Genomic DNA, 27,449 nt, shown 5'->3' with positions numbered 1-27,449 from the left:
CTCTATAAATATGTAAATATATTTAATCTCAGAAGTTTAACTGTTGGACACAAGATGTCTCCTACTTCACTGTAAAGTTGAATAACTGGACTAAGATAGGCTCCAAACTGTTTGTGATGTCACAAATCATGCTCATAGGCCCAACCCTTAAAATTGGATTTTCAATTAGCACAAAGAAACTTTCTGTCCTCAGAAGATAAATGTGAAAACAGCCTGCTAGTGTCAAACTCTGCACATACATCATTCTGCACAGTGAAGCTCAAACATCAGACTGTAGGAACAAGAAAAACACATTTTTGAGTGGAGGGCGGCTTTAACTTTATTATTATTACTTTGAATTAGCGTTGAATACAGAGAGCCTTTTCCAACTGCATATCATCAAGTAGACTAAAAAGTATTTTGCTGGAGGCCATTTAACTTTCTGATGTTTCTGTGCCTGCATGGTTAAACTGCTTTGTTTTTTTGTTTTTTTTTTTACAGTTGATGGGTTATACTGAATATCAATATCTCCACTAAATATGCTTGCAGAACTAACACTGTCAATCTCAATGTAATTAAATTCCCCTACAAACATCTGAAGAGAACCTGTGTGTACTGCACTGAGAAAATAACATTATTGTGGTTTGATGAGACTGCTTTCAACTCCTCACTATCTTCGGTCACTCGGATTGTGTTCGTTCTTTTCCGTAACTCCTCCTCCACTCCAGTCCTCGGGGTTGTCAGGGGCAACTGGCAGAGACGCTTTTACGCTCACACAGGAGGCTAAACATCAACACTGGAAGTTACGGTCGACGCTTTTGAGTTTTAACAACTAAATTGGCGTTAACCTTAGAAAAGCAACGGTGAGGTAGGTCTTAAGATACTTTATCAGAAGGGCTAACCTCGCGCTGCAGTTGCGAGGGCCAGCAAATGATTGCTAACTTTGGCTAGCTTATCTAGCCTAGCTAATGTTAGCAGCTAAAGCTATCTTACCTTAAACCATCTGTCATATAAGCTAACGCCACCAATGTCTGCATTGTTTATCTGTATCAGTTAGTGAACTAGCGTTTGCCCAAGTGATCTACATACAGTATGAAGTGAAATCATACATTTTGAATCAGTAGCGTAGCCAGAAACATTAATTTAGATGTGCCTCTGGGATATAAGGTGTGCAAGAACCAAAGTGACCTGTAGATCGACTATAACAGTTTTTACATCTTGTTTCAAGATCTCTTTAGTGTTACTATTTGCCTACTATTTATCGTATCAACAGCAGGCTAATGGTTTTGTTTACTGTTGCTTAGCAACATGTGATGGTTTCAAGAAATTGTTTCTTCATTTAATGCTGCAGTGATTTCCCCAATAACATTATAGCACAACTGTTACATGAAAAAATGTCAAACTCGGTGTTGTGGCGGCTGAAATACCGAAAATCTGCAGCACTGAACATGCAACTACATCACATCAGATTTTCTAAAAGCAGGAGTAACCACACAACCATACGGTTTTTTTAAGGCTAAGCCTAAAAGCTGTTTGCATAATGCCACTACATGACAAAAACAAACTGACAGCGTGCCACTTACATAAATTAAGAAAGCATCATGTATCCAACAATATAGCAAAGTGTGAGATTAACAAAGTTTTATCTTAATTTATAAACAATCAATACATCCAATCCCTTTCTCAGCCAAGAACACAATAGGCTGCACCAGCAGGTCACATTTAAAAAAATACTGCACAATTTATACAAATGGCACATGATTTGCTGACACTTACATGTGTCAGCACATCTTCAAGGTTTAAAACACTAAAAAAAACATCCAGTGAGCTGGGATATGTCATTTCCATTTGCTTCCAGACATAAGCAGAATTGAATGAAAATCAGAGAGGAGTCACAGAAATGTAGCTGCTGGATTCTAGTGAAATAAACTCTAGCAATATATATTACAGTACACACAGGACCAAATGCTTACGGTAGATTCAACATTGCTTTAAATCCAAAGACATGCATATTTATCACAAAAGTAATAGAAATGTCCCCAGATAGTGTGGATACTATATTTAACTGAGCTTAGGATGTAAATGAATCTGTTATTCCCATAGTGAGACATGATGGAACAACACCTCATTGATTATTAGAAATCTGTCTCTGAAAGATCTGATGTGCTTACAGGCACACATACATAATTTGGTGGAGTGGGTTGTTAGGAGGGAAACAGTAGCTAACTCATCCAGAAAATCACTCCAACCTGCTTATACGCTGATGCAGGTTTGAACTCTACATTAACAGATCTAAAACCTTATGTTGACATCAACAAGTATCAATGCATGTATCAGATACATGACTTACATGCCCTCATTTATATGCTTGATATGCAAAAAAAAATATCCCTCAAGGTGTACAATACTATAATTAGTTACTAAAATTTATACAACACAGCTTGAAAACAAGTGGTGAATGAAAACATTTTCAGGACCAACCTGCAGACCTTCTGCACAGGCCCCAAACAATCACAAATCACAGACAATCAGCAGCAACAGGTGATTTAACAACTAGCAAACAACTTATTCAAAGCCTTGGCAGGCTCTACAGACAGCAGCAACAACACAGCTGCTTCAGCGTCCAGACAAACAACAAACAGTGAAAAATAAGAGCTACAAACCATTAACAACAACACAGCAAAGAGTTAAATAACGTTACACACAGAGAGCCACGGTGGGACATTTAACCAGCAGGAAAGAAATTGAAGCAAGCAAAGAGACAAAGATACAGACAGACACGAAGAGAGGGTGTATTTACCTCATGTTTTTGAAGTCTATGCTCTTATTTTTAACAGAAATGAAGTAGCGTTAACTAACCTGCTCTCGCTCCTGCTCCTGTGCTGGTATTTTTTTTAGAAAAGCAATTTCTGATGTCCATTTTGGCTACTGCAAAAAAAAAAAAAAAAAATTGTGCCCTTAAATCATTGACATTGGATGCTATTTTAGGGCACGGTCTTTAGTTAACTAGTGATTAGCGAGCTTGTATAACATGAATTAGTCAGGTAGATACATAAGTAGCTGGCATAGGGACATGAAGCTGCACAATAAATACAAAGAATACAAATCAAAGAATGCACTGATCAGTAACAATGTACAATATTGGATATCTCATGTTTCTTCTTTCATATCTAGAAAGGCACACTGGGGACATGGCGGTGTATTTTGACCACCGTATTGAGGCCCCTGAAAGCAGTGATGTGCCCTCTCAGTTGACATGGCACCCGGCTCTGCCTGTACTGGCTGTGGCTTCAAGCAACTCCACCGCTGGAGGCAATGTAGACCTCTACTTACAGCAGGTAAACAGTGGGCTTTGCACTGATACAGAAGAACCCTTTGTTATATTCACAGTGTATGAATGATATCTATTAGTGCACACTCTAACACAGCTTGTATACTTAAAATCATCCCTGTCTATATGCAGGGAGAGTATGTGGAGAGCTGCCATGTAGAACGTCCTTACCAGCCCACAGTGCTTCGCTGGCATCCCACAAAGCCAGTGTTGGCGCTGGGCTGGGAGAATGGAGAGGTACTGCTGCTGACACACCCCTCTGGAGATCAAACGGTCCTGCCTAATGCACATACAGCCAGCATCACACTGCTGGAGTGGAGTAGCTCGGGTAGCCGCTTGGTAACAGGGGATCAGGTGAGTGTGTTTCAATGACTGTGTACACATAGTGACATAATGTTTTTATATGCTGGTGGGCCTGATTACCACTCATGAAAAACAAGTGCACATAAACACAGTATGATTATTTAATGACAGACTGGAGCTCTAGCAGTATGGAAGGTAGATGCCAGAGGGAGACTTCAAGGAAACCATCTAGTGAAGCATGAATACAATGAACACCTAACTAGCTGCATCTTCAGACCTGCCTCACCTGGGGAGTAAGTAAAAATGATGCTCTGTGTAGAGCCGATCATTCTTTTTAAGTCCTTAACAGTAAGATTGTATTGAAAACACAGTGACATGACTATGCTCTCTTGGTTTGAATGCTGTGTTGCTGATAGTGGGAACCTATCTCTTGTTACAGTGATGTGGCGATGCTAGCCCGGGCGTCAGTGAGTGGAGATGAGAGTGCTCTGGATATGTTCAGCTGGAAGGGAGCACCTCTCAAGATGGGCCCACAGGAGGGACTTGCATTCTACGTCAGCACTGCGCATGGTTAGAGTTTATCTTAGTTTATTTTTATCACCATGAGTATTTTTTCTTAAGGCACATTGTGTAGCTCATTACTTTTACAATCTCTATTGGTGACCAACAATTTACAGTAATGACAGAGCTGTGAGACAGCTCATAGTGACTTGTGATGATATAAAAACTGTTTTGTGGCTTGAGAGAATGTCTTAGTAAAAATCATATAATTCTTATGATGATTAATCCATGTTAATAAATATTAAGCTCACCACTCACATCAAAGTTTTTCATTGAAGAGAAAATCTTTTAACCGCACTTTGGCAGTTTTTCCATAATTTGTATTAGTTTGAAAAATCCAAAACATATCAAAAGGGATTTTTTCCCCTCCCTTTATCCAAAAGTAGTATTTCTGAAATGCATAGCAATTTCTATTGGCAAGCAATCAGAGTTCTGCAAAATATGATCATTTTGTGCTATGAGGGAAATTTTTTTTAATCTTTAACTCTTGTGTATAGGTAAGGTCCACAGCGTGGATGAGCATGGTAAGACTAGCACACTCCTCAGTGTGGAGGGCGCCATCAAGAAACTGTTTTACCTTGAGAAGAGAGAGGCTCTCGCTGTGATCACAGAGACCATGATGCTGTCACAGTACACTCTGGGACGTGAGGGAGTAGCACAGGAATTCATGAAGGTATACTAAACCATGGTATACTGTAGATATACTGTAGATAAAGTTTTATTAATGAATACTAACATCATCAATATTGGAGGCTAATAAAAGATTGATTGGGACAGATTTATTTGATACTGGTGATTATGCAGAAATTAATCAATAAAATCAGCATTGATGCAAGACTCCATGTCAATACTTTTCTTTCTAATTCATGCTATACATTCATATATGATTTGCTCATTTTGTCCATTTTGTTCAGTGACAGGTCTAAAGGTCAGTCTGAACTAATACTAACTAATTTGGTTTATGGATATTTTTTTCATGACAGGTTAAGCTGAGCAGCAAAAGTGGACAGAACACTGACATTGTGTGGACAGAGAACAGCCTCCTCATCACAGCAACAGGGGAACAGCTCATCAGGTCAGTATACACCTACTGAACGCACGCACATACACACTCACTGGAAACTTGAATAATGTTATGTCCTGATTGTTTTGTAGGCTGTGGGATCTTGAGCGAGATGACAACTATGTTTTGTCTCTTGACGAGACTCTTGGGTTTGAGAGAGGAGAGATGATCAACTGTGTTTCATACTGTGCAGGGAAAGGTAAGTGTGAAGTGTTTGTCCCACTGTGCAAAATGTAAAAATATTGCAAATCTCCATGGCTTGACTTCACATTTCTGTACATCTGGTATTTTTTTAGATGTTTTATTTCACCACATTCTCAAACTCAAGTAGATTTATTTCAAACCTTAAAAAACCTCATTGCTTTTGTATAACATTGCGGCCTCTCCAGAAATCCTGGCAGCTGGCACCAACCATGGACGCATAGCAATGTGGAAGATGGTGGTGCAGCCAGACAGCAGCAGAGGTGACACCAAAGCACAGTGGAAACTACAAACACCCACTGAAACGGAGGGAAATGTCACTCAACTACAGGTACTGACCGGATCAGCATTTACTCAACACACACCACTGCTCTATTAATCATGAATGAATGTCAGTCACATGCTATTTCATTTTTAGTGGGGCTCCACCCTGAATCTGCTGGCAGCCAACAATTCCAACACGGTGCTGATACTGTGTGAGCATGTGATGTCAGCCCACTTTAGCCAGCAGGTGGCAGCAGTGCAGCTTACCCCGACCCAGCTCAGCATCACTCACTTCACCACCGGAGTGCACCTTGCCCTGCAGTCGGACAGCCACATCAAAGGAGTATGCGTTACCAAGGTAACTGTAAAGTTGGAAAGGACAAAGTGTAGAATTGGTGGGGTTTTTTTGCTTTAAAACATAGTGATGGCCTATAAAAGGGTATGTGATCTGTATTTGTGTTGCCATACCAACAGGATTCAGTGACAGTCTGGAGTGGCAAGCAGATCACCGTGTATGAGCTTTCAGGGACGGTTCTACGCAATACAGGTACAACTCACTCAACAGTCCAAACAGCATTTTACAGATGTGGCACTTCAGAAACTTAACTTTTCCTTTTCTTCTCCACCTCCGTTTATTTTGCTATTTTCCCAGGATCGTTTGCTTGTGACTCCCATGTAGTAGCTGTACATGGCGAGAACCTCTACACTGTGGAACCTAACAGGGTCCAGATTCGCACACCACAGGTCTGTTGTCCCACCTCGGAACCTGTGACCCTGTATTCAGAGATTTGACAAATGTTTGAGCGAGCATTTTCAAAAGACATCTCATAAGGCAAACTGCCGTTTTTTCGGTGCTGAGTTGGAATCGATTGTGATTTAGTATGACCATGCATAAAAGTGGTATTTGTCACCATGAATTTGGTTTATTGCTGAACCATCTCATCTCTTTAGGGCACAGTGAAGCAACTATTGACTTTCTCCAAGGCAGAGGGCAACCCAGTGCTACTCAGTGTGTGTCAGTCTTACCTGGTTGTGGGCACAGACACAGCGCACGTCAGAGTCTTTGACCTCACCCGAAGGTATAGTGTTAATGTGTGTGCAGCTAAATTTCATGCATCTTAAATTTCTTTTTATTGGCACTTTCTGTGTTTAAAGTACTTTATTGTCCAACATGTGTATGTCTTTACTGTATGTATATATAGAGATGCCAAAGCTCACTGCAGTGCTAAGAACCTGGCTGACCAGATTGCCAATCTGGGAGCCCTGAGGTCAGTCAAGTGTAATGCCAATGGCAGCCAAATCAGCATCCTAATATCTCAGGTGAATGGGCAACACTCTCCTTGCTGAAAGGCTGATCAGTATGGTCTTTTTTACAGCTGATGCTATTTTTTGTTATTGTAGCCACCAGTATCTTATGATTCAATTTAACTTTATTTCAGACACATAGGTCCATATCAGTATAAAAATAATAAAATGCAATATGAGGACAACAACACAGAGATACAATCATTGCAGTTCACTTATGCATATATTCAGCATATAAAAATCTTAAATAGTCACAAACTTGTGTTTTTCTTAAATATATGTTCTTTTCAGTGTGGGAGTAGCACTATATAACCAAATAGTAATTTCAGTCTTCATCAAAACATATATGCAGTGATGAAATTAGTTCATAAATTGATTAGTTGATTGACATCTTTCGTCAAACGTCTTTCTTACTTTTTGAGTCATTTAATTGTTTCATGTTATTTATCATGTACAAATATAGATTTTATAGTTACAGCTTGTCAAATATATTTTGTTGCTTTCTCCTGTTTGATACTGTAAATTGAATACATTTTAATTACAAGCAATAATATTTCTCTTCCCTCTCAGCTGAATGGACGACCTGATCAGAAAGTGTACTTTTATGACGTTGAGATGGACACTGTGACACACTTTGACTTCTTCATTGGTAGACCGTCCAGTGGTATCTCACAGCCTGAAGACAGTGAAAGGTAACCAAAGCTGCTTTGTCTGTGTTTGTTTTCTGTCCATTTAGGGTCCTCTCCACTTACGTTGTCATATACCATACATGTTTGTTCTGTGTTTCAGGCAGCAGTTTCAGGGGACAGAGCTCAGTGGACGCTGCCCCGTATCTCATTTCTGGGATGAGAGTGAACCTCGTCTTTTTGTTTGTGAGACAGTGCCAGTCGGTTCTGAGTCTTCATTAACTAGTTACTTGGATACGGTAAAGACTGCTGTTTAACACTAAGATACAGCTCTATGAGAAAGCATGATGCTATCTGTCTTGGTGGATTTGACTTCTACCATGACTGCCTGTGCAAAACATTATCCACTCATGCTCATAGCTTGTCATTTTGTTTCCTTCCTTCTGCCCAGGTGGATGTGTCAGTGGTGACACTTTTCTGTACCCAGGAACATGGGCTCCTCCTGCAGGACTGCTACCCCAAACCTTCAGGCCTGCAGTCCCTCCTCGCTCTGGATGTGCCCTACTATTATTTCAGCTGCAAGGTGAGGACAGACACTCATATGTTCTGCCTCTCTGTTGTCTCTTCAGTCAGGGGTTTCTCATACAACATGTGGGGTTTCTTTATGGAAAGCTATAAGTGGGCTGTTACAAATCTTGAGTTTACTTTAACATATTTGTTGTGTTTTTGTTTGCACCAATCACTATTCTCATGTGTTTGGTCTAACGAACCCCAGCTATTATTTCGGAGGGGTGGTGTCTTTCGACTGGAAGTAAGTGTCTGCCCCCTACAGATCACTCAGAACGCTTCAATATTCTTGATTCCCAACTGCCATCAACTGTGATCGTGTATGCCTTGTGCTGCATTTAAGCAGAAATAAAAAATACTGGTTCTCCACAACCAGCAGCACAAATGCATCCCTGTGTGGTGAAGTGAAATATGTAGACCTCACTATGCTTTGTTCAGTGCCCATGCACCTTGTCTTGACGAATAGATTTGTTCTGTAATGCTTTGTTGTTGTTTGGTTTGCTCTGACTCCTACCCATTTCCCAAAGCCCATGTTTTCCCCAGGATATTGTATTTTACATCTAATACAATGTTACTTCACAACATGCTTCATTTATTCCTGGCTGTGAATCCCATGGTTACCGATCTTAACACCATGTCTCCCTACCTTGCTTCACCCCCTCTCAGCCAGGTGAGGGAGACCCAGGGTTAGCAGAGGCCGCACTAGCACCTACAAACCACACCCAGATGCCAAAAGGTTCGATTGCCCAGTTCCCCCATATGGTATCCAGACGAGCTCTCAGAGACTTTGTGGGCCTGGAGAACTGTGAGAAGGCCACTCGCGATGCCATGCTAAACTTCAGCTTCTACTTGACCATCGGCGACATGGACGAAGCCTTTAAGTCTATCAAGCTCATCAAGAGGTAAGGTGTCCATCATGTCCATGTGTCTGCTCAGTGGCGTTTGTAAAGAGAGGGGACGTGCAGGTTGGCAGGTAGGCACTGTCACCACATTCCCTACCAGTCATTTTACAAGGGAATGTAGTTCAAAGGCTAAGCAAAGGCCATTGGGATTGCATTGTTACTGCAGCCTTGACTCTTCTCAGACTTCAAGTGGCATTGTTGCCACTTGCTTTTCCTCACCCCTCATTTCATTCAGCACCTTTTATTGTAGATGGTAGATAGCATAGAAGAGGCATTGAACACAGCCTATTTTGTTATTTTCACAAGTTTTGTCTCATCTCTAAGATATAAGAACACTTTAAAACAGGCACTTCATAGGTCAGTGGAAAGAATTACCACACTAATGTATCTATCTATCTTTAGAAAGGCCAGTAAAATTGAAATATATGCATATTTTAATTGTATATAGTCTACACACACAAGTTTTTGTGATGCTATCAAATCTGATCCACCAACAAAAAAGTTCAATTTGTATATGCAAGAACATGAAATAGATTTTTAAACACAGGACATGATTAAGGGCTTTTACTGTCTGCCCTGAGGGAAGGAACTCTTCAATGTGTATATATGTGACTGTTTCTGTTAGTGTGCGGGTGTGTTCAGAGGGGATGTACTTTTCTAAACACACTGACTCACGCACACACACACACACACACACACACACACACACACACACAGATCCCCCTGCCAGTTTGCTCCAAAAGGAGTGCCCTTTTTCCATTCTTGCAAACTTTGAATCAGGTCACTAAAAGGATGTGGGTGTCCGTTCCTGTGTGTCTCTGGGAAACGTATATGTGATTTCAGTGAAGATCTCATATTCTCGTAAGGAGAATAGCTACGTGATAAGGAGCACACGGTTCATCTGAATTCCGCCATACCTTTACTTTTGCACGTACAAACATTGCATAAATGGGAAAACAGCATTAAAACAAACAAATGGGGAGAAAAAATATGCCACCGGCCGGATATTCCAAGGAGTTTAATAGGTATGATGACAGCTTTACTAAGTTCCTCATTGATGGCTATTTTTACTGTTGCTTCTTTTTTTCAAAGGATCAGTATTGTGTTCGATTCCCGCATATCTCCACCCACAGGAATATGCATTTCCTGCAGCAGTAACCTGTATCTTCTGGGACTGGTCTCTATGATGCAGATCTTTGAATTGACCAAGGTTCTCAGAGACTGGCTGGCGATCCAGAAGTCAAGCTTAGTTCATCTAATACATGTACTTGAGATCATATAATAAAATATCTGTCAAATCTGTCATATCTTCAACCAGACACAGAACAACAAAATCCACTGTCTCAGTATGATAATGACACATTGCAGTGTTGGAAATTCTATATCAGATGAGGCATTAGAGCCCTATTTGTGTGTATCAGCGGGACTTTAATTAGCCGAGAATCAAGTCGAGAAAATTATGAAAGTTATAAATCACGTACTGCACTTTCACAGCGCTTTATATAAAACAGATATCCTCAATATGAACGTCTCTCCCTCCCTGACTCTTGCAGCAGCCTGTCAGATACAGGTTGGAATGCCTTTATTCAGTCTAGACTGCGCTACTTCCTCTCATTCATGTTGTCCTTGACTTTAGGTGAAATGCTGCAGGGTTATCTACACGAATGAATTCAAGCCTTCTCTTACTGTCTTTTTGCCATTGCAGTGCTATTTAAAAGCAAAACTCCCCCCTTTCCATCAGGAACAAAAAGACCCGAGGAAGTGTTCAGAGGTGAAACTTAGACTGATATATGATGTTGTAGTCATCATAGCTGGCTGTCAGTTTATGCCATTTGTCACTGGAAAGTATGTAGTTCACATGAAACCATTACAGTACTTCCTCATTGCAAATATTAAATTTTAATCATACAGAGTGTAGATTTTTATATTTATCTCAGCTAATGAACAGCTGAGAACAGCTAATGTAGGACATACTTAGGTATGTTTGTGTCATCTTTCACCCTTGTCCAAACAGTTTTGGCAGTTAACTTTATAATGATGGGAGTGATTATTCTACTAGTGCACTCTAGATAAGAGTGCTTTGTAGTGTTATAGCTACCATGCATTGCTAAGATGGAGCTGTTAAAATGTATCACATTTTCTTGTTTCATTGGGTACAACAGCTAAAGCAAACATGACCTAAAGGAATATATGTATAGCAGTTTTTCGTACTCTCTCTCGTTCCCTATTCCTGTGCAATTTGAGGCTGATAGATACATCACACATGTACTGCCGCCTTCCACAGCCCCTTCTTACTGTATAACTGTTACTCATGTTGTAACTGTAAACTAGTAGGTCAAATGACAATCCGTTTGGTTTCTTAACAAATCTTGAGCATGGACGTCCATTCTTGACCTTAGGAACACATATTTTTGATAAAATATTCCAACCTCAAGCTTCACTTATTTGCTTTTTTTGGAGCATTTGACCACAGCCTTGTTCAGCAAATGGAACTTGCTCAGATCTAAGAACTTCAATCATGTGATATCAGGTAGTCGTATATGGGGTAGAGATCATAATCCCTGGCAGGGACCATGTGTTAAGAGACTGAAAGAGCTCTGGAAGCAGACAGCATCATCTGTCTGTGAGCAACAGACCAAAACTGGTCACAACATCAAAGGGGAAAGCACCAAAGTCATGAGGCAGGAGTGAAAGATGGAGGAGGCCATTGACACACCGATGCTGAAGACCATCCCTGAGCATCTCCCCCCATATTCTACCTGTAATCAGGTAACAAAAGTTCTGTACTTGGGTCATGTTCTATTCACTGATATATGTTCAAAAGCTCTGGAAAAAGGTAGTAAGTGAACCTTAAGTTTATAATATGTTATCACAGATACAATCTAAAAGGTCAATTGCTAAAAGTTATGTTTTACCCCATGCCTTCTAGTTGCTTCTTGTTCAAATCTAAATCTAAAAACCTTACATTTTAAAATTATTTAATGAAGTTTTGTATTGTTCACCTGTCAGATGCAGTGTTGTGGATACTAAAACAACAGCAGCAACAACAACAACAACAACAAACACTACTGTGACTGGATATTTCTCAATAAATTTATTGAATTTATATGATACTTTAATATTTTCATGTGCCCCTATGTCCGGCAACGTGGAAGACCCACAGATGGAGTCTGGAGTTCTTTGCAGAAGTGGGATATGATCCAAATAATACTACTACTATTGATAGCACTATTCTTTATAAAACTATATAATATTAATTTAAGTATACAGTATGTACCACAAGCGAGCAGAGTTTCATACAGAAAGCATCATGAAAACTTAACTTAAGTATTGAAATGTGTGTGTCATTTCAAAATGCAGTGCATCACCAAAACAGTTGTTACCCTTAATTTAACATATACTGCTTTTTAAAAAAATTCAAATAAATTGACACACATTAATTGACGGGTCACATGTTTTGTGGGGTTTTTTGTCCAAATTTTCTAGAGGAAATATATTCATGTGGTAATGACTCAGCAACGATTTTCCCTCAAAATATCACCTATTTTTTCAATTAAATGTTGTTACAAATTTGGGTAAACTCAATCAAGAACAAGATCAACTGACTATTATGTTTTACTTTATTAGTTTACCTACTAACTTGTAGATATATCATTAATATTAAGATGTATTAACAGTTTAATAAGCTTTAAAAGGATGAAAACAAATATGAGGTATTCTGGTATTATATTTTCAACATCTTTCATAATTTCCAATTCATAATTATGCAGGAGGAAATTTAAGTGCACATATTACAATATAGGTCAAGTTCCAGCTTGATCTTTTCCAAAGCAGGATGTTTCATATAAGACAGTTATAGTCCAAATTCCATATTTAGCTACCAATAAGCTCATCTAAGCATGAATAAATGAAACATCATAATTTGAGTATGTTTGGTAGTTGCACCTGCTTGATACTTAAATTTTAGTTAAAAGACCAGTGTGTCAGATTTAGTGGCATCTAGTGGTTAAGTTTCAGATTGCAACCAACTGAATACCCTCCCCTTCTCCTTCCAAGAACCTAAGGTGGCTGCGAAACTCACAAAAAATGCAAAAGGCCTTCTCTAGAGCCAGTGTTTGGTTTGTCCTTTCTGGGCTACTGTAGAAACATGGCAGGCTCCATGGAAGAGGACCCGCTCCCTATGTAGATATAACGGGCTCATTCTAAGGTAACGAAAACACAATGATTCTTATTTTCAGGTGATTATACACTAATTAAAACATACTTATGAATATTATATTCTATTTCTGCCAAGTCCATTCTGCTAGATGCCACTAAATTCTACACACTGCGCCTTTAAAACTGTAACTTCTGAAGACTAAGCAGCGATATAATTCTGTCATTTTGACATGGGAGGAGTTGTGAAATATAGAACTAAACAATTGCAGGTACATGTTAGTCCAGCTATTGTAGAGCCACAGGAATGTCCTCTTCTCATGAGATTCACATTTGAGGAACCTATAGCTGGATTAATACAAGAGTTAGAGCACAGTCTTGTCAGTGTGGTCTTCACTCCTATTTCCTCACGGCTCAACATGGTGACTCCACATAGTCATTGTCTAGGCGTGGGTGGAAAGGTGATGCCAGTGAGCGACTGATGATTATAACCCTGGGTGCGAGGCAGTCATCGCGGCGGTGTAAAATGTTCCAGATGAGCATGGCTGCAGCCATCGTGGCCAGCAGGCAAGCAGCTATGTTTAAGTAGCAGGAGTAGGACAGGTGTGTGTAGGGCCCAATCCTGTAGAAGGTCACAAGTCCAATCACCAGCACAAAACCTGCACAGAAGCAAAGAAAGAAAAGGACTCAGTCAGTGAAAAAGCATTGTCAGCCTCATGTTTCACATTTAGACAAATAGGCAGTGCCATGTTTCATATTAAGACAATTACTGGGAGCTGCCGTGTACAAATACAGTGTGCTGTTGTTGACTACTGAAGAAATATTCGTGAGGAATCATTTCAGTCCTGCTGAAACCAAGATTTATGTATGTAAAAAGAATGCAGAAGTCAAGTTCTCAATCAGTTTCATACAGTCGAGAGCTGCAACTATAAGTCAATTAATCCATTAGTTGATCGACAGAAAATTAATCGCCAACTGTTTAGATGATTGATGAATTGTTTAAGTCATTTTTTAAGAGAAAAAAAGTAAAAATTCTCTAGTTCCAGCTTCTCAAATGGTTTCTTCTGTTATAGTAAACTGAATATCTTTGGGTTGTGGACAAAATAAGACATTTTTCTTCCTTTTCTGACAATTTCTGACGCTAAACAACGAATCGATTAATTGAGAAAATAATCGAGTGATTAATTAATAATGTAAATAACCATTAGTTGTGGCCTTAATTTCATACAAGTCCAGAAAATCTTAAAGTGCATTGATGATGGAAAAACTGTCCACGTATAGTTTAGCATTTCTTGGATATTTTGGATACCACAGTTTAAAAGTACAGTTATTTAAAAGGACGTGTGGTAGGTGGACATAATGTGTCTTTGAGGATTTTCGAATGGGCTTCATTTGTATGCCATTTTGGTCAAAAGCTTCTGCCAAATGAATAAATGTGAAATCCCACATGCTCCCATTTAGACGTCCATCTCATGTATTTCACAGTTCAGCGGGAGCTCTGTGTGGGGCCTTTGAATTTGGAAAACCTGTTTCCTCCTAGGAAGAACTTCTGAGATCTTGAGATCAAAGTTCTCAATAGCGTACAAATATCAGAACATGAATATCTGCTCGGGAAAAGCCTTTGAGATGTTTTATCTCCCTGATTTCTTTGATTCACGGTCATTGAACTCTGAACAACGAGGAACTCCTGTTTGCATTCAAAGGTAGAAAGCCACGCGTTCTTTAATTTCATGCTGTTTCTCTGATCTTTGTTTTATTGACATTATCTGCAGTAGAGAGTTGTTGAGTGTCCCCATGGCCCACACCTTTCCTCATTCTTTACTTCAAGAAGTATGTATTGAAAGCCCACACAGATTGATTCTTAGTCAGTCCCTCGTTCAAGTGTGGTCTGGAGCCATTCAAAAGTTCAACAATAATAAATGTGTAAAAACTTGCCCCATCCACAATGGTATAAATACAGAGACCAAAAATAATCACTGGAAATAGGGATGTTGGTGCTTTAGGATATGAATCAGTCCGTTTCCTGAAGCAGTCAGTGGCACCGGGGGGGGGGGAGTACATTTATATTTCTTTCCCTACCTCCACAGTAAGGTGGCTGTCATTGTTTTAAGTGAGGATGTGGATAATTGTGTCTGTGTATCATTGCGTGTCTACCACCATGTGTACGCAGAAGAATGCGACTGTTTGCTCAATCGGCTCATGTTTAATCTGCCTGGCTCCTTATCCAAGAAAATGAATAATCTCCTGTCCAGGTTCCAGCCAGGGTGGGCTGTGTGAACCTCTTTTTTGGCACAGACTTATCTCTCAAGCTTCCTTCCCCTTCTTCCTCTTTCCATCCTTCCTTCCTTCCCACCCCTCCACACCCTAAGCTTCGAGGTTAATATATTTGCTGGACTTTTGACATGATCTGTCACAAAGAAAATCTAAACAAGTATTATCTTGAGGCCATGTCTTGGAAATTCATTTGGCTGGTCTGTTTTCCTTCCGGTCAGTGGTGTCTTGGTTCATTCTTGAAGGGTACACGATTGATTAGAGTGACCAGCCTACCCCAATTTCAGAATGTTATCACTCCCTTATTACCAGGAATCTGTCAAGTCACTTACATCTGGGAAAAGTTTATCTCCTTGCCGTGCCTGAATTCAGTCCCACAGCTGCAATTCCTTAAATTTTCTTGGAGTGATTGACAGCCATTCACAAATTCCACATACCGGTCTTCCTGCATTTTTCTGGTTGTGCTATTGTGAGTAGAGAGACACCATAGGCATAGCCCCAATGTGGACATAGTAGCAGCGGCAACACCCAACAAATATCTTAAGAATTTCACATCTAAAGAAATGATAGTCTTGGAGGGAAATAACCTCAGTCTTGACTTTTGACACGTTAGAGCCGTGTCCATTCAGAAAAACACATTTCAGAGTTGTCTCCAGGAGTGAAATAGACAATATTGTGCTTTCAGCGTGGACCTGCCAACACCACTGAGATATCACTGAATGGAGCTGGATATTGTTATTCCACAGTCTGCTTGCAATAGCTGAGCATTTTGGCACGTACGAAAATGAAAACATTCCCGAGAAAGAGGGTGAGAGGGTAAAAATATCTCCATTCATACAGAGCTGAAGCCCATTCACTGACTCGGTGGGGGAAGTTTAATAAGGGAGCAATGGGGAATGGTTTACTGAATGGTAGAGGCCTTTTCAAACTATCTGTAGTCAGATTTTACTTTAAAGATTTTGTTAATTCTGTATCTATTCTTATGGAAAGTTCATTCTTGATTTTGGAAATAATAGTTTGACAACATAAGCCCCAACTCATAGTCCAGCTTTTTCTGGAGCTTTCACAAGGTCTATATAAGCAGATTTGCTCAGTTGTCTTGGCAATGGATCTCTTTACATGCATGCTCATTAGTTCTTATGATTTCGTTCACACCATGTCCATGTTGCCTCTGAAGTTAAGCATCAAAATTCATTCTTGACCAACTATTTGAAGCTACTATAACTACTATAAACTACTCTTTCCATGACAACTGAAACTATTCTTAATTAAAACTCCCAACAGATGAGACAGTTTAAGGTGTAGTCAAACAAGTACAGAATCATAATGGAGATTTAATTTCCCTTATGTGACTCAGGTTGCCCCTGTAAGGCCTAATATAAATTTGGTGTTCTGTTTTTGGTTGGGAACATCTCATCTGCCAAGATACGTGTCATCTTATTGCTCAGCAGCTTTGTTGACCATATATGGTAAGAGAGTAAAATTGGAAGATGCCATTTTTCCTGAGAGCGTTACTATTTTTAGATGTCAGGGAAATAGGTGTGCACTCTTTCTTTTCTTTTTAAACTTTGTCACTATTGTTAGTAACATCAAGATTTGTCACTGACCACATTATCAAAAGAGCTATAAATGTCCACAGCTCATGTTGGAGATAATTTATGGGATCTGAAATGTGTTCATTTTGCCATTGTCTTTATTAATCATTCCTTGGTGAGACAACTTAATGGTCACTGAAGTTTGGCTGATGGTGTTGTTTTATAAGGGAAAATATTGTTATGTTGGGTGGGTCAACAGATAAAAGACTTCATCCTCGCTGCAATTCGTGCCGAACACGCTAACGATAAAAAGGAGATTCTTTATTCGCCGCTGCTCTTGGACATTTTGTAAACACAGACATAAAAGCTAGGCCAGCTTATCTAGACAGGGGCTATTCCCACCCTGCTGCTGCTGCTGCTGTGTGTGTGTGTGTGTGTACCACAGGACATTTCTTTACCAAAACACACTATAAACACACAATATCAACACACACACTGGCAGACACAAACATGCATGCACATAATCCCTCCTGCCAGCGCACACACACACACAAACACACAGTCCCTGTCGAAACTGTCTTTCCCGTCCGTTCCCCCCTCCCTTCTTTTTCCTTCTTCAGCTCGGGGGTTTGCATAACAGGTAGTCACAGACATTTCCTCGTCCTGAGCAGGGATATCCTGGCGCCCGACAGTCGCTCCCTGGCTCGCTGCAGCTCTGGCCCATGGATTCTGGACTAGGACTAAATTTAGAACCCAGAGCAGACCCCCATGATGCCTGGTACTGTATCGCTGTGGCAGATACAGTACCAAGCGGCTGAGCGACCACTGCACACAACAGACTTCCTCAGCAGGGGCACTGGGACAAGGCCATGCCAGCCAACTAATGTGGCACAGTGGGATGGATGGATGGGTGCTGGTTATGTTACCATGACTAAGTCTAAGTCATGTCCCATGCTGTTGAATCCTAAAGAAGGACCTCTGTCTATTCTCTGGTTTCCTATTGTAGTTTTCCTTATCTTCTTCCATGTCAGTTTGGCCAGTCAGTTACTTTATCAGAAGCACAGTGGTTTAAGCTTACCATTTTAAAATTAACAAAAATTAAGTATACAAAGGCACTACAACTCATATACTGTCACATTTTGTATTTATCTACATTTTGCCATGGATTTGGATGTATCTTTAAAATAATAGTATCATCTAGTTGGGCTGAAGATTTTTGCCATAAAAAATTGTAGTAGATAGTAGATAGTCTTTGTCTTTTGCTTGTATCGGAAAGTTTTCACACTGTCTTCCAGCTGTATTATTCCCCAAAGTTTAGGAGTCAGGCAGTCTATCTACGTCTGTGATTTTATCCCCTTTTCCTGGCACTCTACCAGAGAGTATGTGAACTTTGCTCTGCTGTCTCTGGATTTCTCTCTTTCTGTGTCAGACTCATATAATGTGCATAGTTTGTTGGATTTGCATCAGAAAAAGTTCCTCTTAAACAAACAAGTTGTAGGAAAACTGTTACTCACTGGCTAGCTGAAAGAGTGCAGCAATGGCTTCCTCCCACCACTGTGATTCCTGCGTGATGAAGGGCAGCTCCATCAGGCCCAGAAGGAAGATCAGCTGACCTGCAGTCAGGGCCACCGTCGCCATAAGGTTACAGGCCCGCATCATGTCAAACTGCACTTGAGGGACCAGAAGAAGAGTTGTGTTATATTTCCTGCACTATGATCTAAATGCATTAATTTGATACGCATGACAAGTTAAAAGGTTAAATCTAAAGCAGAGGATCAGTGAAGGATAATAATAGCTTAGCATAGCTTAGCAACAGCAATCTTGTATGTTTGAATGTTGTAATGCAACAGGAAATTTTGGGGGTGAATAAAGCATTCTGGACATTTGTAGCAATGTGACATAAAACACTGACATGGTTACCATATTATCATGAATGGTGTGACGTGTCTTTGTCTGGCATTGCTGCCCATTGTGCCTAGATAAGTTGGCCAGTTGACATTCAGCATTTCCCAAACTTGTTCTTGAATGGAAATTTGTCAATGGACTTTTAATCAGTAAAGCGTGATAACACTCTGTTTAAAAGCTTATCCAGACAAAGTTCATACTCAAACCATGTCAGTAACAACATGATGCACTCTGGCTTGTAAAATCAATACATACTGTAAATTCTTGGCTGGCTGCCATTGACTAATGTTTACACTAACACATTAGACTTCCATTAACCCACAGTAAAAATAAAGCACTTGTGTTATTGTTAGTCCATTGATTTGAATGTTTTGGTTTTGAGTTCTGATTTACAGTCAATCATTTTTGCCCCCAATCAGAGGCCCCTGAAAATAAGATTGTTTTTCTTTACTGACTCACACTAAAATTCTTTTGCAGTATGTTTCATGTGGGAAATGCAAAAAAAAAAAATGATGTCAGCATGACACAGAAATACCCCTAGAGTGCTGTTGAGCACTACTATATCATTCCAATAGTTCCATCTTTCCAAGATAAGACACTTGAAATCTGATTGATTAATATTCAGTGTTCTAGAAAGCATGCATAAATAATAAATAATCGGTATGTTGCACAAAATCAAAATGTGCATAAATACTTACATTTGACAGTGCTGCGGGATTCTTGGTAGCCTGCATACTCAGAGCCCCATCCCAGGCTTTCACACTGCCTCTGTGTCCCCTGCCCCCTTCGCCCAGGTTGGAGATCATCACGGCCCCGTTCCCCTCCTGCAGGGCACATCTTCCATAGTCCCACACTCCTCTTGCGTCCATCCTCCAGGGCCTGCAGGACCCAGCTGGGGGTGAAGGCTGCAACATTGTTTAGGACCAGGGACAGCAGGGCTACCGCCACCGCCGCCGCCACTAGCCTCTGCACGGCCATGCGACGCCCGACGCCCGCCACCTCTCCCCCTCCCTCGTGTCCCTCCTCCAAGCCCTGCTCTTCCTCTGTGTCCTGCCCGCTCCCTTCCCTCTCCTCTGGGGCAGTAGCACCAGCAGTGCGCTGGGCCCCGTGGCTCCTCTCCACCTCCTCCGCCACCACCACCACCTCCTCCTACTCCTCCAGCTGATAGCTTGTGCTGTCCCTGCTCACGCAGAGGTGGAATTGGCAAGAGTGTTGTCTTGAGGTTTAGCTAAAGAACATCTCCATTCATCCTCATTCAGGAGTTGGTTGTCGTTGGAGCAGATCATCAACCCTCCTCCTCTGACAGCACTGTGGGTACGCGGGGATTAATCCAACAGGCACCTAGGTCCATTCCACTGGCTCCAACTGGCTGCAGCTTGACTCTTGGAACACGCTCCTTTCTTCGTTTTCTCCCTACTTCTTCCCCTTCTGTTTTATCGTCTCCTTTCCCTTTCTTCAGTGCTCCGCTTGTTGCACGGGTCTGACTTCTGTTTGTGCAGCTGGCTTCTCTTTAGAGACAGGAGAATGTTTTTTCTTCTTTCTTTTTCTCTTCTCTTCAGCCACTCCAGAGTGCCTTCGGAGGATGCAAAAAAAGCATAGATTTTCTGGACAGTGTTGCTAGGAGCTGACTTGTTGGTGGCTTTGCTGAGGCTTACCAAGACTGTCTTTCAAGTAGAAGAGCCCCCACTGCCTGACTTGGAACAAGAAGTCCTCAAGCCCACCTCCCTCTGCTTCTTTCTGTCTTTCCCCCTCTCTTTTTCACTCGCAGTTTTTCTGCAAATCCTTTAGGTCAGAGTTGAAATGTGGGGGAGTCACTGTTCGTCATAGTCCGAGACATCAGTTCGCAGCTGTGGCAAGTTTTAAACAGACAGCTCCCTCCTTCATGATCACTTTAAATGTGTATGTGTATGCCAGCGTGTTTGTGTGAGAGAATGTCCAAAAGAGCCCCTCTTAGACGTCACAGTTGTGTATTCTTTTGTCTGGAGCCCAGGGGGCGTTCGCTAAAGTCCTCTCTCTCGTGTGCAACAAACATATTGGCCACCACAGTCAGCCAGCAACAGGATGTGTTTCCTGAGAGGAAAAGAGGGCTGGGAAGAGGGGCCAAATGTAGACCTGTTCCTTCTCTTGTCTTTCCTTTTCTGGCTCTCTAGATCTTGCCGCTCTGTGTGTAGCGGGCTCTCTTTTTTTCAGCATTAAAGTATCTCACTTATTGGTTTTCTCTGACCATATAGAGCAAGATTTTGGCAGTTACTATATAAACAGTTACTATATAAACTTGCGATTATTTGGCTCTCATGCTTTTGCTATATTTCACTTCACTTGGATTCCATTGCCCCTTTTATACCAGGGCCCCTAAAGATTTGGGGTATTTCCTGTTGCCTAACTTTAATAAACAGCTCACATCTGTATCAGCTAAAGCAAGGCGGAGGGAGGGGACGCAAATAGAGACCAGATGGCTGAGGAATCTTAAATTTGGAAATGAAGCAACAGAAAAGGGGGCTGAGGGGTGGATTTACGTCAGCAAGACAAAAAGATAAAAGGAAAGACAAGAGAGAGAGAGAGAGAGAATTAGGTCTCTCCCTTTGAGTCCTGCACACATACTTGTGTGGTTATGCTTATAATAGTGTTAATGTGCAGGATGTTTTTGGTGGAATTTTTTTGTAATCATGATCACTGTTGAAATAATAATAGAGTACTAGAGATCTGGCCAGTGAGACCCAACTGTATTTACATATTCGAGTCAGTTTTATCACCATTTTCACATGCATACCAACGGTATGTGTCAAAAATATAAACCTGCACTTAACCGTAAATAACTTGAAAATTAAATAACAACAGCATTGTATTTTGTTCAAACAGGAAATTTCTTATCGGATGTGTGTACATGTTGCAACTATTTTCACTGCTGAATAATAAAATGCCAATTCAGTGACTAAACATTCAGCTTACAAATGAGCAAATGTCTCTTTTCTCTGTAGCAAAGCGGTATGGGAAAATATGGCACGTATGTGTGTGAAAACACGGCGGCTGGATGTGGCACGAGTATGCCTTGGGAATATGGGAAATGCCAGGGCAGCAAAAGCACTGAAGGAGGCGGAGGCTGAGCCTGAACCAGAGGCCCAGGTGGCGATGTTGGCCATTCAGCTCGGCATGCTGGTGAGATATTCAAGTATTAGAGGAGTGTCTAGTGTCCATTTTTACTCGTGACATATGCTATTTTCTCTCTATTTAGCCAATCTTTCTGTGATTGTTTTTATAAAGAGAAAAACAACATACAGGCAGAGAAAAGACAACAGGTAACAAAAGCAGAAGATGTGCCCTTACTAGAATTCATAGAATCTATTCAGAGATTGTTAATTAATTTTTTCTGTTCACAAATAACCCAAAAATTGTCGTCCAACATAATTCCACACCCCATGGCTACAAATAACAAGTCCTTGTTTTAGGTCTGAGCAGTTCACCACACAAAGATCACGGGACTTTCCGGACCAAAAACATTTATCTTTCCATCATCTTTTCCTGTCTTCCAACAGGAAGATGCAGAGAAGTTGTACAAGTGCTGTCAACGCTATGACCTGCTGAACAATTTCTACCAGGCATCTGGCCAATGGCAGCAAGCTTTGGAGACAGCTGAGAACCATGACCGCATCCATCTGCGCACCACCTACTACAATTATGCCAAATACCTGGAGTCTATGGGCGACAAAACCCGGGCCCTCTCATTGTGAGACAGATGCAATGCGCTTTGATATTAATGATACAGTAGTTTGGAGTTTTACTATTTGTGATTTTTCTGTTTTTTCCTGGAAACAAATTGTGACTGTCAGCACTTTTTGTTTCAGTTATGAGAATTCAGACACTCACCGGGTAGAAGTACCCAGAATGCTCCAGGATGACACAATATCTTTAGAGAACTATGTCAACAAAATGAAAGACAAGTAAGTTGTAATTATAGTCTACACAAACATACAAAAGACATCACAAAATACTCGCATGCTGTTTACGTATAGTAAGTCCCATGGGAGGTCATGATGTATGCTCTGTAAGTCCAATCATCTTATCAATCCAGGAACATCTATAAGTGGTGGGCCCAGTACCTGGAAAGCCAGTCAGACATGGATTCAGCGCTGCGTTTCTATGAATGTGCTCAGGATTACCTCTCCCTCGTTCGAGTTCACTGCTACATGGGGAACATTCAGAAGGTGGAGTGTCATAACACATTTACGATGTTTTAGTGAAAATAATTAGGTAATGCTATTTTACAGATCCTTAAAATTTATAGTTACTTCCTGGAAAATTGAGTAATTCACAGGTATTTAACTGTAATGTTTAGGACATTTTACAGAATGGGTGGTGCAATTTGGTACAAATTATAAGTTGGTTTAGTTGGTCAGTGCTCACTCATTATATTTTCTTAACAAACTACACTTTTAACAATTCTTTAACAGAAAATACTTTGTTTTCAGTGTGTAGTTTTGTGTGCTAATGCTAATATATTGTTATTAATGAGCACATTTCCTATATATTACCAAATTACATATCCCCTTCAAAGAGAAGTCTGAAGAATTAATAGCTACACAGCAGCTAATCTTAGGAAATTATTGAAACAAATCCTATTTTTAAGAATCTAATTTAGTAGGAAATTTTGCAAATAAACAACTAAATATGAACCCAAGTGTAATGAGGCGCACTTACCAACTAAACCAACTTTTTCCATTTTTTAATCATTTGTACCAAGTGCTGAAGAGAATAAGCAGTTACATACCAGCAAATTACCCAAGACTGAAACATGTATAAAGTAAAGGACCTGTAAAATAAAGTGTTACCAATAATTTCATTTTGAGGACACAGTTTTCTTTCAAATATAGATGTAAATTGTTTCAAAATGACAGCCTTCCATATTGATTTTACTCTGTATTGCTGTAATATGATATATTAAGATATAGTAAGTTATGCACCGTCTTCTTTTGTTTTGAGTTTAATTAGTGGGGTGACTAAAAGATCTTTGTCAGATGAGTATGACCACAAAATATTGTCCACAAATGTGATAATGGATTTATTTATTTACCAGGCATCAGAGATAGCCAATGACACAGGAGACAGGGCAGCATCATACCACCTGGCGAGACATTATGAGGGTCATGATGACATCAAACAGGCTGTTCACTTCTACACTCGAGCCCAGGCCTACAACAACGCCATACGACTTTGTAAGGTAAAGTACTCTGCAATGTGCCAGCAGCATGATCAGTTAGAAACCTCTGTGAATTCCCAACATACAAGTATTCATTGGCAGAAATGCTATCCTATTATATTCTGATTTATTAACACAGAATTGTCTAAATTTCTTCAAAATACTTTCTCATTCTCTGTTATTGATGTGCTTTAGACCTCTTTTCTAGTAGTTTGTTGACTTGTATGTGTTGTGTCTGACCAGGAGAATGGTCTGGATGACCAGCTGATGAACCTGGCTCTGCTCAGTAACCCAGAGGACATGATGGAGGCTGCCTGTTACTACGAGGAGAAAGGCACCCATATGGACCGAGCTGTCTCACTCTATCACAAGGTCTGTCACAACTCACTCAGACCACATTCATTATGAGCATGAGTTCTAAATCATTCCACAAGAGGGCAATATTGCAACAGATATTCATACTGTTGGAAGTCAAGAGGAAAGGCAAATTTTTTAATGCACACACATTCACTTTCTCCCATCATGTGAGTTCTATTGGTTTTTATTTGTACCAAATATGAACCAGAATGTTTTTTGCTCCTTTCTCTGTTGTAGGCTGGTTATGTCTCCAAAGCTCTGGAGTTGGCCTTTGCCACCCAACAGTTCTCTGCACTTCAGTTGATTGCTGAGGATCTGAACGAGAACTCTGACCCTGCCCTCCTGGCACGCTGCTCTGACTTCTTTATCAAACATTCCCAGTTTGAAAAGGCTGTGGAGTTACTGGTAGCAGCCAAGAAGGTACCTGTGTGTGACATTTTCTGTGTGTGTGTGTGTGTGTAGACATGCTGCACCTACACATTGACTAATGAGCTCATATGTGCTTGCTTATGTGTATTGATGGATATTGTTTTGCGTATGTACGTGTGCCCAGTACCATCAAGCCCTGGAACTGTGTGTGACCCAGAACTTGAACATCACAGAGGAGCTTGCAGAGAGAATGACTGTAACTGATTCAAAAGACTTGTCTGAAGCGGCCCGCAAGGATCTGCTGGAGAGGATAGCTGACTGCTGCATGCGCCAGGGCAATTACCACCTGGCCACCAAGAAATACACGCAGGCAGGAAACAAGCTCAAGGTAATGATGCAAAACATCTAGCATGTATCTGGGCGATAAGAAGGGTGAAAACTACTTTTTTTTTCATTAAATATTCAGTCTGTCATATAATGTCATGTGGCATGAGTAACATGTATAATACATACATTAATACATCTTTTTTTCAAACAGGCTATGAGGGCTCTCCTCAAATCGGGCGACACGGAGAAAATAGTATTTTTTGCCAACGTTTGCCGTCAGAAGGAGCTCTTCATCATGGCTGCCAACTACCTTCAGTCTCTAGACTGGCGGAAAAATCCAGAGATCTTGAAGACGATCATTGGTTTCTACACTAAAGGGAGGGCACCGAACCTGCTCGCTGGCTTCTATGAAGCTTGTGCTCAGGTAGTGCATCTCACCATAGAAATATCAGTCAGATTCACAAAGGTCATCATTGGTACTTGTGTGGTTATGATTTGACAATACACATTTTGGGAGAAGTGTTTTTCAGACAGTGATCTTGAAATTGCTCAGCATAGAAATTCTATGTAGTGATACAAAATTTGTAATAGTTGCAACTTCAGAGTAAAATGTACTGTATGTTTACTGTGGTATTATTTTTGTTTGTAAAAATATTCAAGAAAGATATTAAGTTGGAATACTGAATAAAAAGTTTTCTCTTGTCACCATTATAAAGGTGGAAATCGATGATTACCAGAACTATGAGAAGGCTCTGGATGCTTTGACTGAGGCTTTCAAGTGCCTCTCAAAATCAAAGGACTCTTCATCTGGACAACAGGAAGTACGACTGGCTGACCTGCAACATAAGATCACCCTAATCAAGAAGTTCGTCCACGCACGCAGGTAAGAGTATGATTCTTATTTTTTCTTTTTCTTATCATAACTAGTCCCTCTTTTCTCTGTCATACCCTAAATATACACTATTTGTTTGTTCTGTGGAGGGTCTGTCTGGCTGTGATCTTCATCTGAACCTTGCTTTTGTCTTTTGTCTGCAGGTTGTATGCGGAGGATGCCGGTGAGGCGGTGCAGTTATGTGAAGCCTTGCTAGAGGAGCCAGAGTTGGACCCTGCTGTCAGGATTGGGGATGCGTTTGGTTTCTTGATCGAGCACCACTGTCAGCAAGGCAACTACCAAGTGGTGACTGTCATTTTTTTTCTCATATTATTATTAATAGATGAAATGACAAAAAAACATCTGCATCAAGTCAAAGAAAGTGTTAACTGTGGAAGCATCATAATTTTAAATCAATTTCTCCAGATTTACATCTCTAAAGCCTCAAAAGTCCTTGATCAAACACTCAGCTTTCTGTTTTCTTTTCATCCGTCTTCTCCAGGCCTACAGGAAGCTTGAGGAGCTCCAGAAGTTGTTGCCATCGCAGAACGTTAGGTACTATATAAGCCAGGCCAGCCTAGAGGCCCTGCAAAAAGAGATGGGCATAACCATGGATCGTGGTGACCGCAGGAACAGCGTGAAGGAGGAGGATGAAGTGGAGGAAGACTTAAATGTGTCCTAAAATCTCACTTGTAATTTCAATCTTGTTAAACAATATTTTTCTATATATATTTAGCTTCCTTATTCGTGCACATGAAGACCCTTCATTTTCACACAGATGAATATGCAAGAGTCTGCACTTTCTCTCACCGGGAATGACTGTGCTGTTGGTTCTGAAGAAAACAGCAACATGAGGATATGTCAGAAACACCAACTAAAGTCACATTGGTAAAATCAGCACAGTAATTGGTTGTAATATGTAAGTAAAGGGCACTTAATAATAATCACATAATGGAGAAGCAATGTGGAGCAAAGACAGAGGAAAAATGAAGGCAGTCTTTTAATCTAATGCAGGGGTAGTGCATTCAGATATACACTAGGTCTACATTAGATACAATTCTACTGAATCGTCACCCTATTTTCCAAAATATTGAACACTTAACCTGTGTCATTCACAAAAGAATTATTTCTCCTTTTCTACCTTAAATCCTGGTTTCATTATTTTTATAGCTGCTTTTTTATGCAGACTGGTACAGACTAATGAACACAGGTTTGTATTTCTCGAAAACAAAGTCAGGAAAAAGGTCAAAGGTCAGGAAAAGAGGGCAATGACAGCAAAAGAATCACTGATAAATGATGAACACAGGTTGTTGCCTTCTTTGAACTGAAGTTTCTATTTTCAGTGTGGCTCCGAATGTGCTGT

The 27,449-nt window shown here is 40.5% G+C and overlaps 2 protein-coding genes across 3 annotated transcripts; one reads left to right on the top strand and one right to left on the bottom strand.

The window, feature by feature from the left end:
- Window positions 1-715: 715 nt before the first annotated feature.
- Window positions 716-27,209, top strand: ift140 (intraflagellar transport 140 homolog (Chlamydomonas)). 2 transcript variants are annotated; one of them, XM_042398147.1, is made up of 31 exons: window positions 716-847; window positions 3,154-3,317; window positions 3,443-3,664; window positions 3,785-3,906; window positions 4,053-4,183; window positions 4,672-4,847; window positions 5,158-5,249; window positions 5,330-5,436; window positions 5,627-5,769; window positions 5,857-6,060; window positions 6,177-6,249; window positions 6,355-6,446; window positions 6,654-6,781; window positions 6,905-7,022; window positions 7,578-7,699; window positions 7,797-7,932; window positions 8,085-8,216; window positions 8,867-9,102; window positions 21,947-22,124; window positions 22,502-22,692; window positions 22,811-22,906; window positions 23,038-23,170; window positions 24,040-24,183; window positions 24,406-24,534; window positions 24,757-24,939; window positions 25,073-25,276; window positions 25,427-25,639; window positions 25,932-26,098; window positions 26,251-26,392; window positions 26,589-26,778; window positions 26,865-27,209. In XM_042398147.1, the coding sequence occupies exons 2-30, from the start codon at window positions 3,171-3,173 to the stop codon at window positions 26,766-26,768; spliced, it is 4,341 nt and encodes a 1,446-aa protein (XP_042254081.1). In that variant the 5' UTR covers window positions 716-847; window positions 3,154-3,170; the 3' UTR covers window positions 26,769-26,778; window positions 26,865-27,209. The 2 variants fall into 2 exon arrangements, with proteins under 2 accessions (XP_042254081.1, XP_042254080.1); XM_042398146.1 differs by lacking the exon at window positions 26,865-27,209 and having other exon boundaries at window positions 26,589-26,813.
- Window positions 13,364-21,934, bottom strand: tmem204 (transmembrane protein 204). Its single transcript, XM_042398186.1, has 3 exons — window positions 19,667-21,934; window positions 18,578-18,733; window positions 13,364-13,916 (listed from the first exon to the last, which is right to left on the bottom strand). Exons 1-3 carry the CDS (start codon window positions 19,944-19,946, stop codon window positions 13,672-13,674), a joined length of 681 nt encoding a protein of 226 aa, XP_042254120.1. The 5' UTR covers window positions 19,947-21,934; the 3' UTR covers window positions 13,364-13,671.
- Window positions 27,210-27,449: the final 240 nt, after the last annotated feature.

This window comes from Thunnus maccoyii, chromosome 20 (genome assembly GCF_910596095.1).
Source record: "Thunnus maccoyii chromosome 20, fThuMac1.1, whole genome shotgun sequence".
NCBI classification, from domain to species: domain Eukaryota; kingdom Metazoa; phylum Chordata; class Actinopteri; order Scombriformes; family Scombridae; genus Thunnus; species Thunnus maccoyii.
Note: the sequence above shows the minus strand (reverse complement) of the source record. Positions and strands in the feature narration are given on the sequence as shown.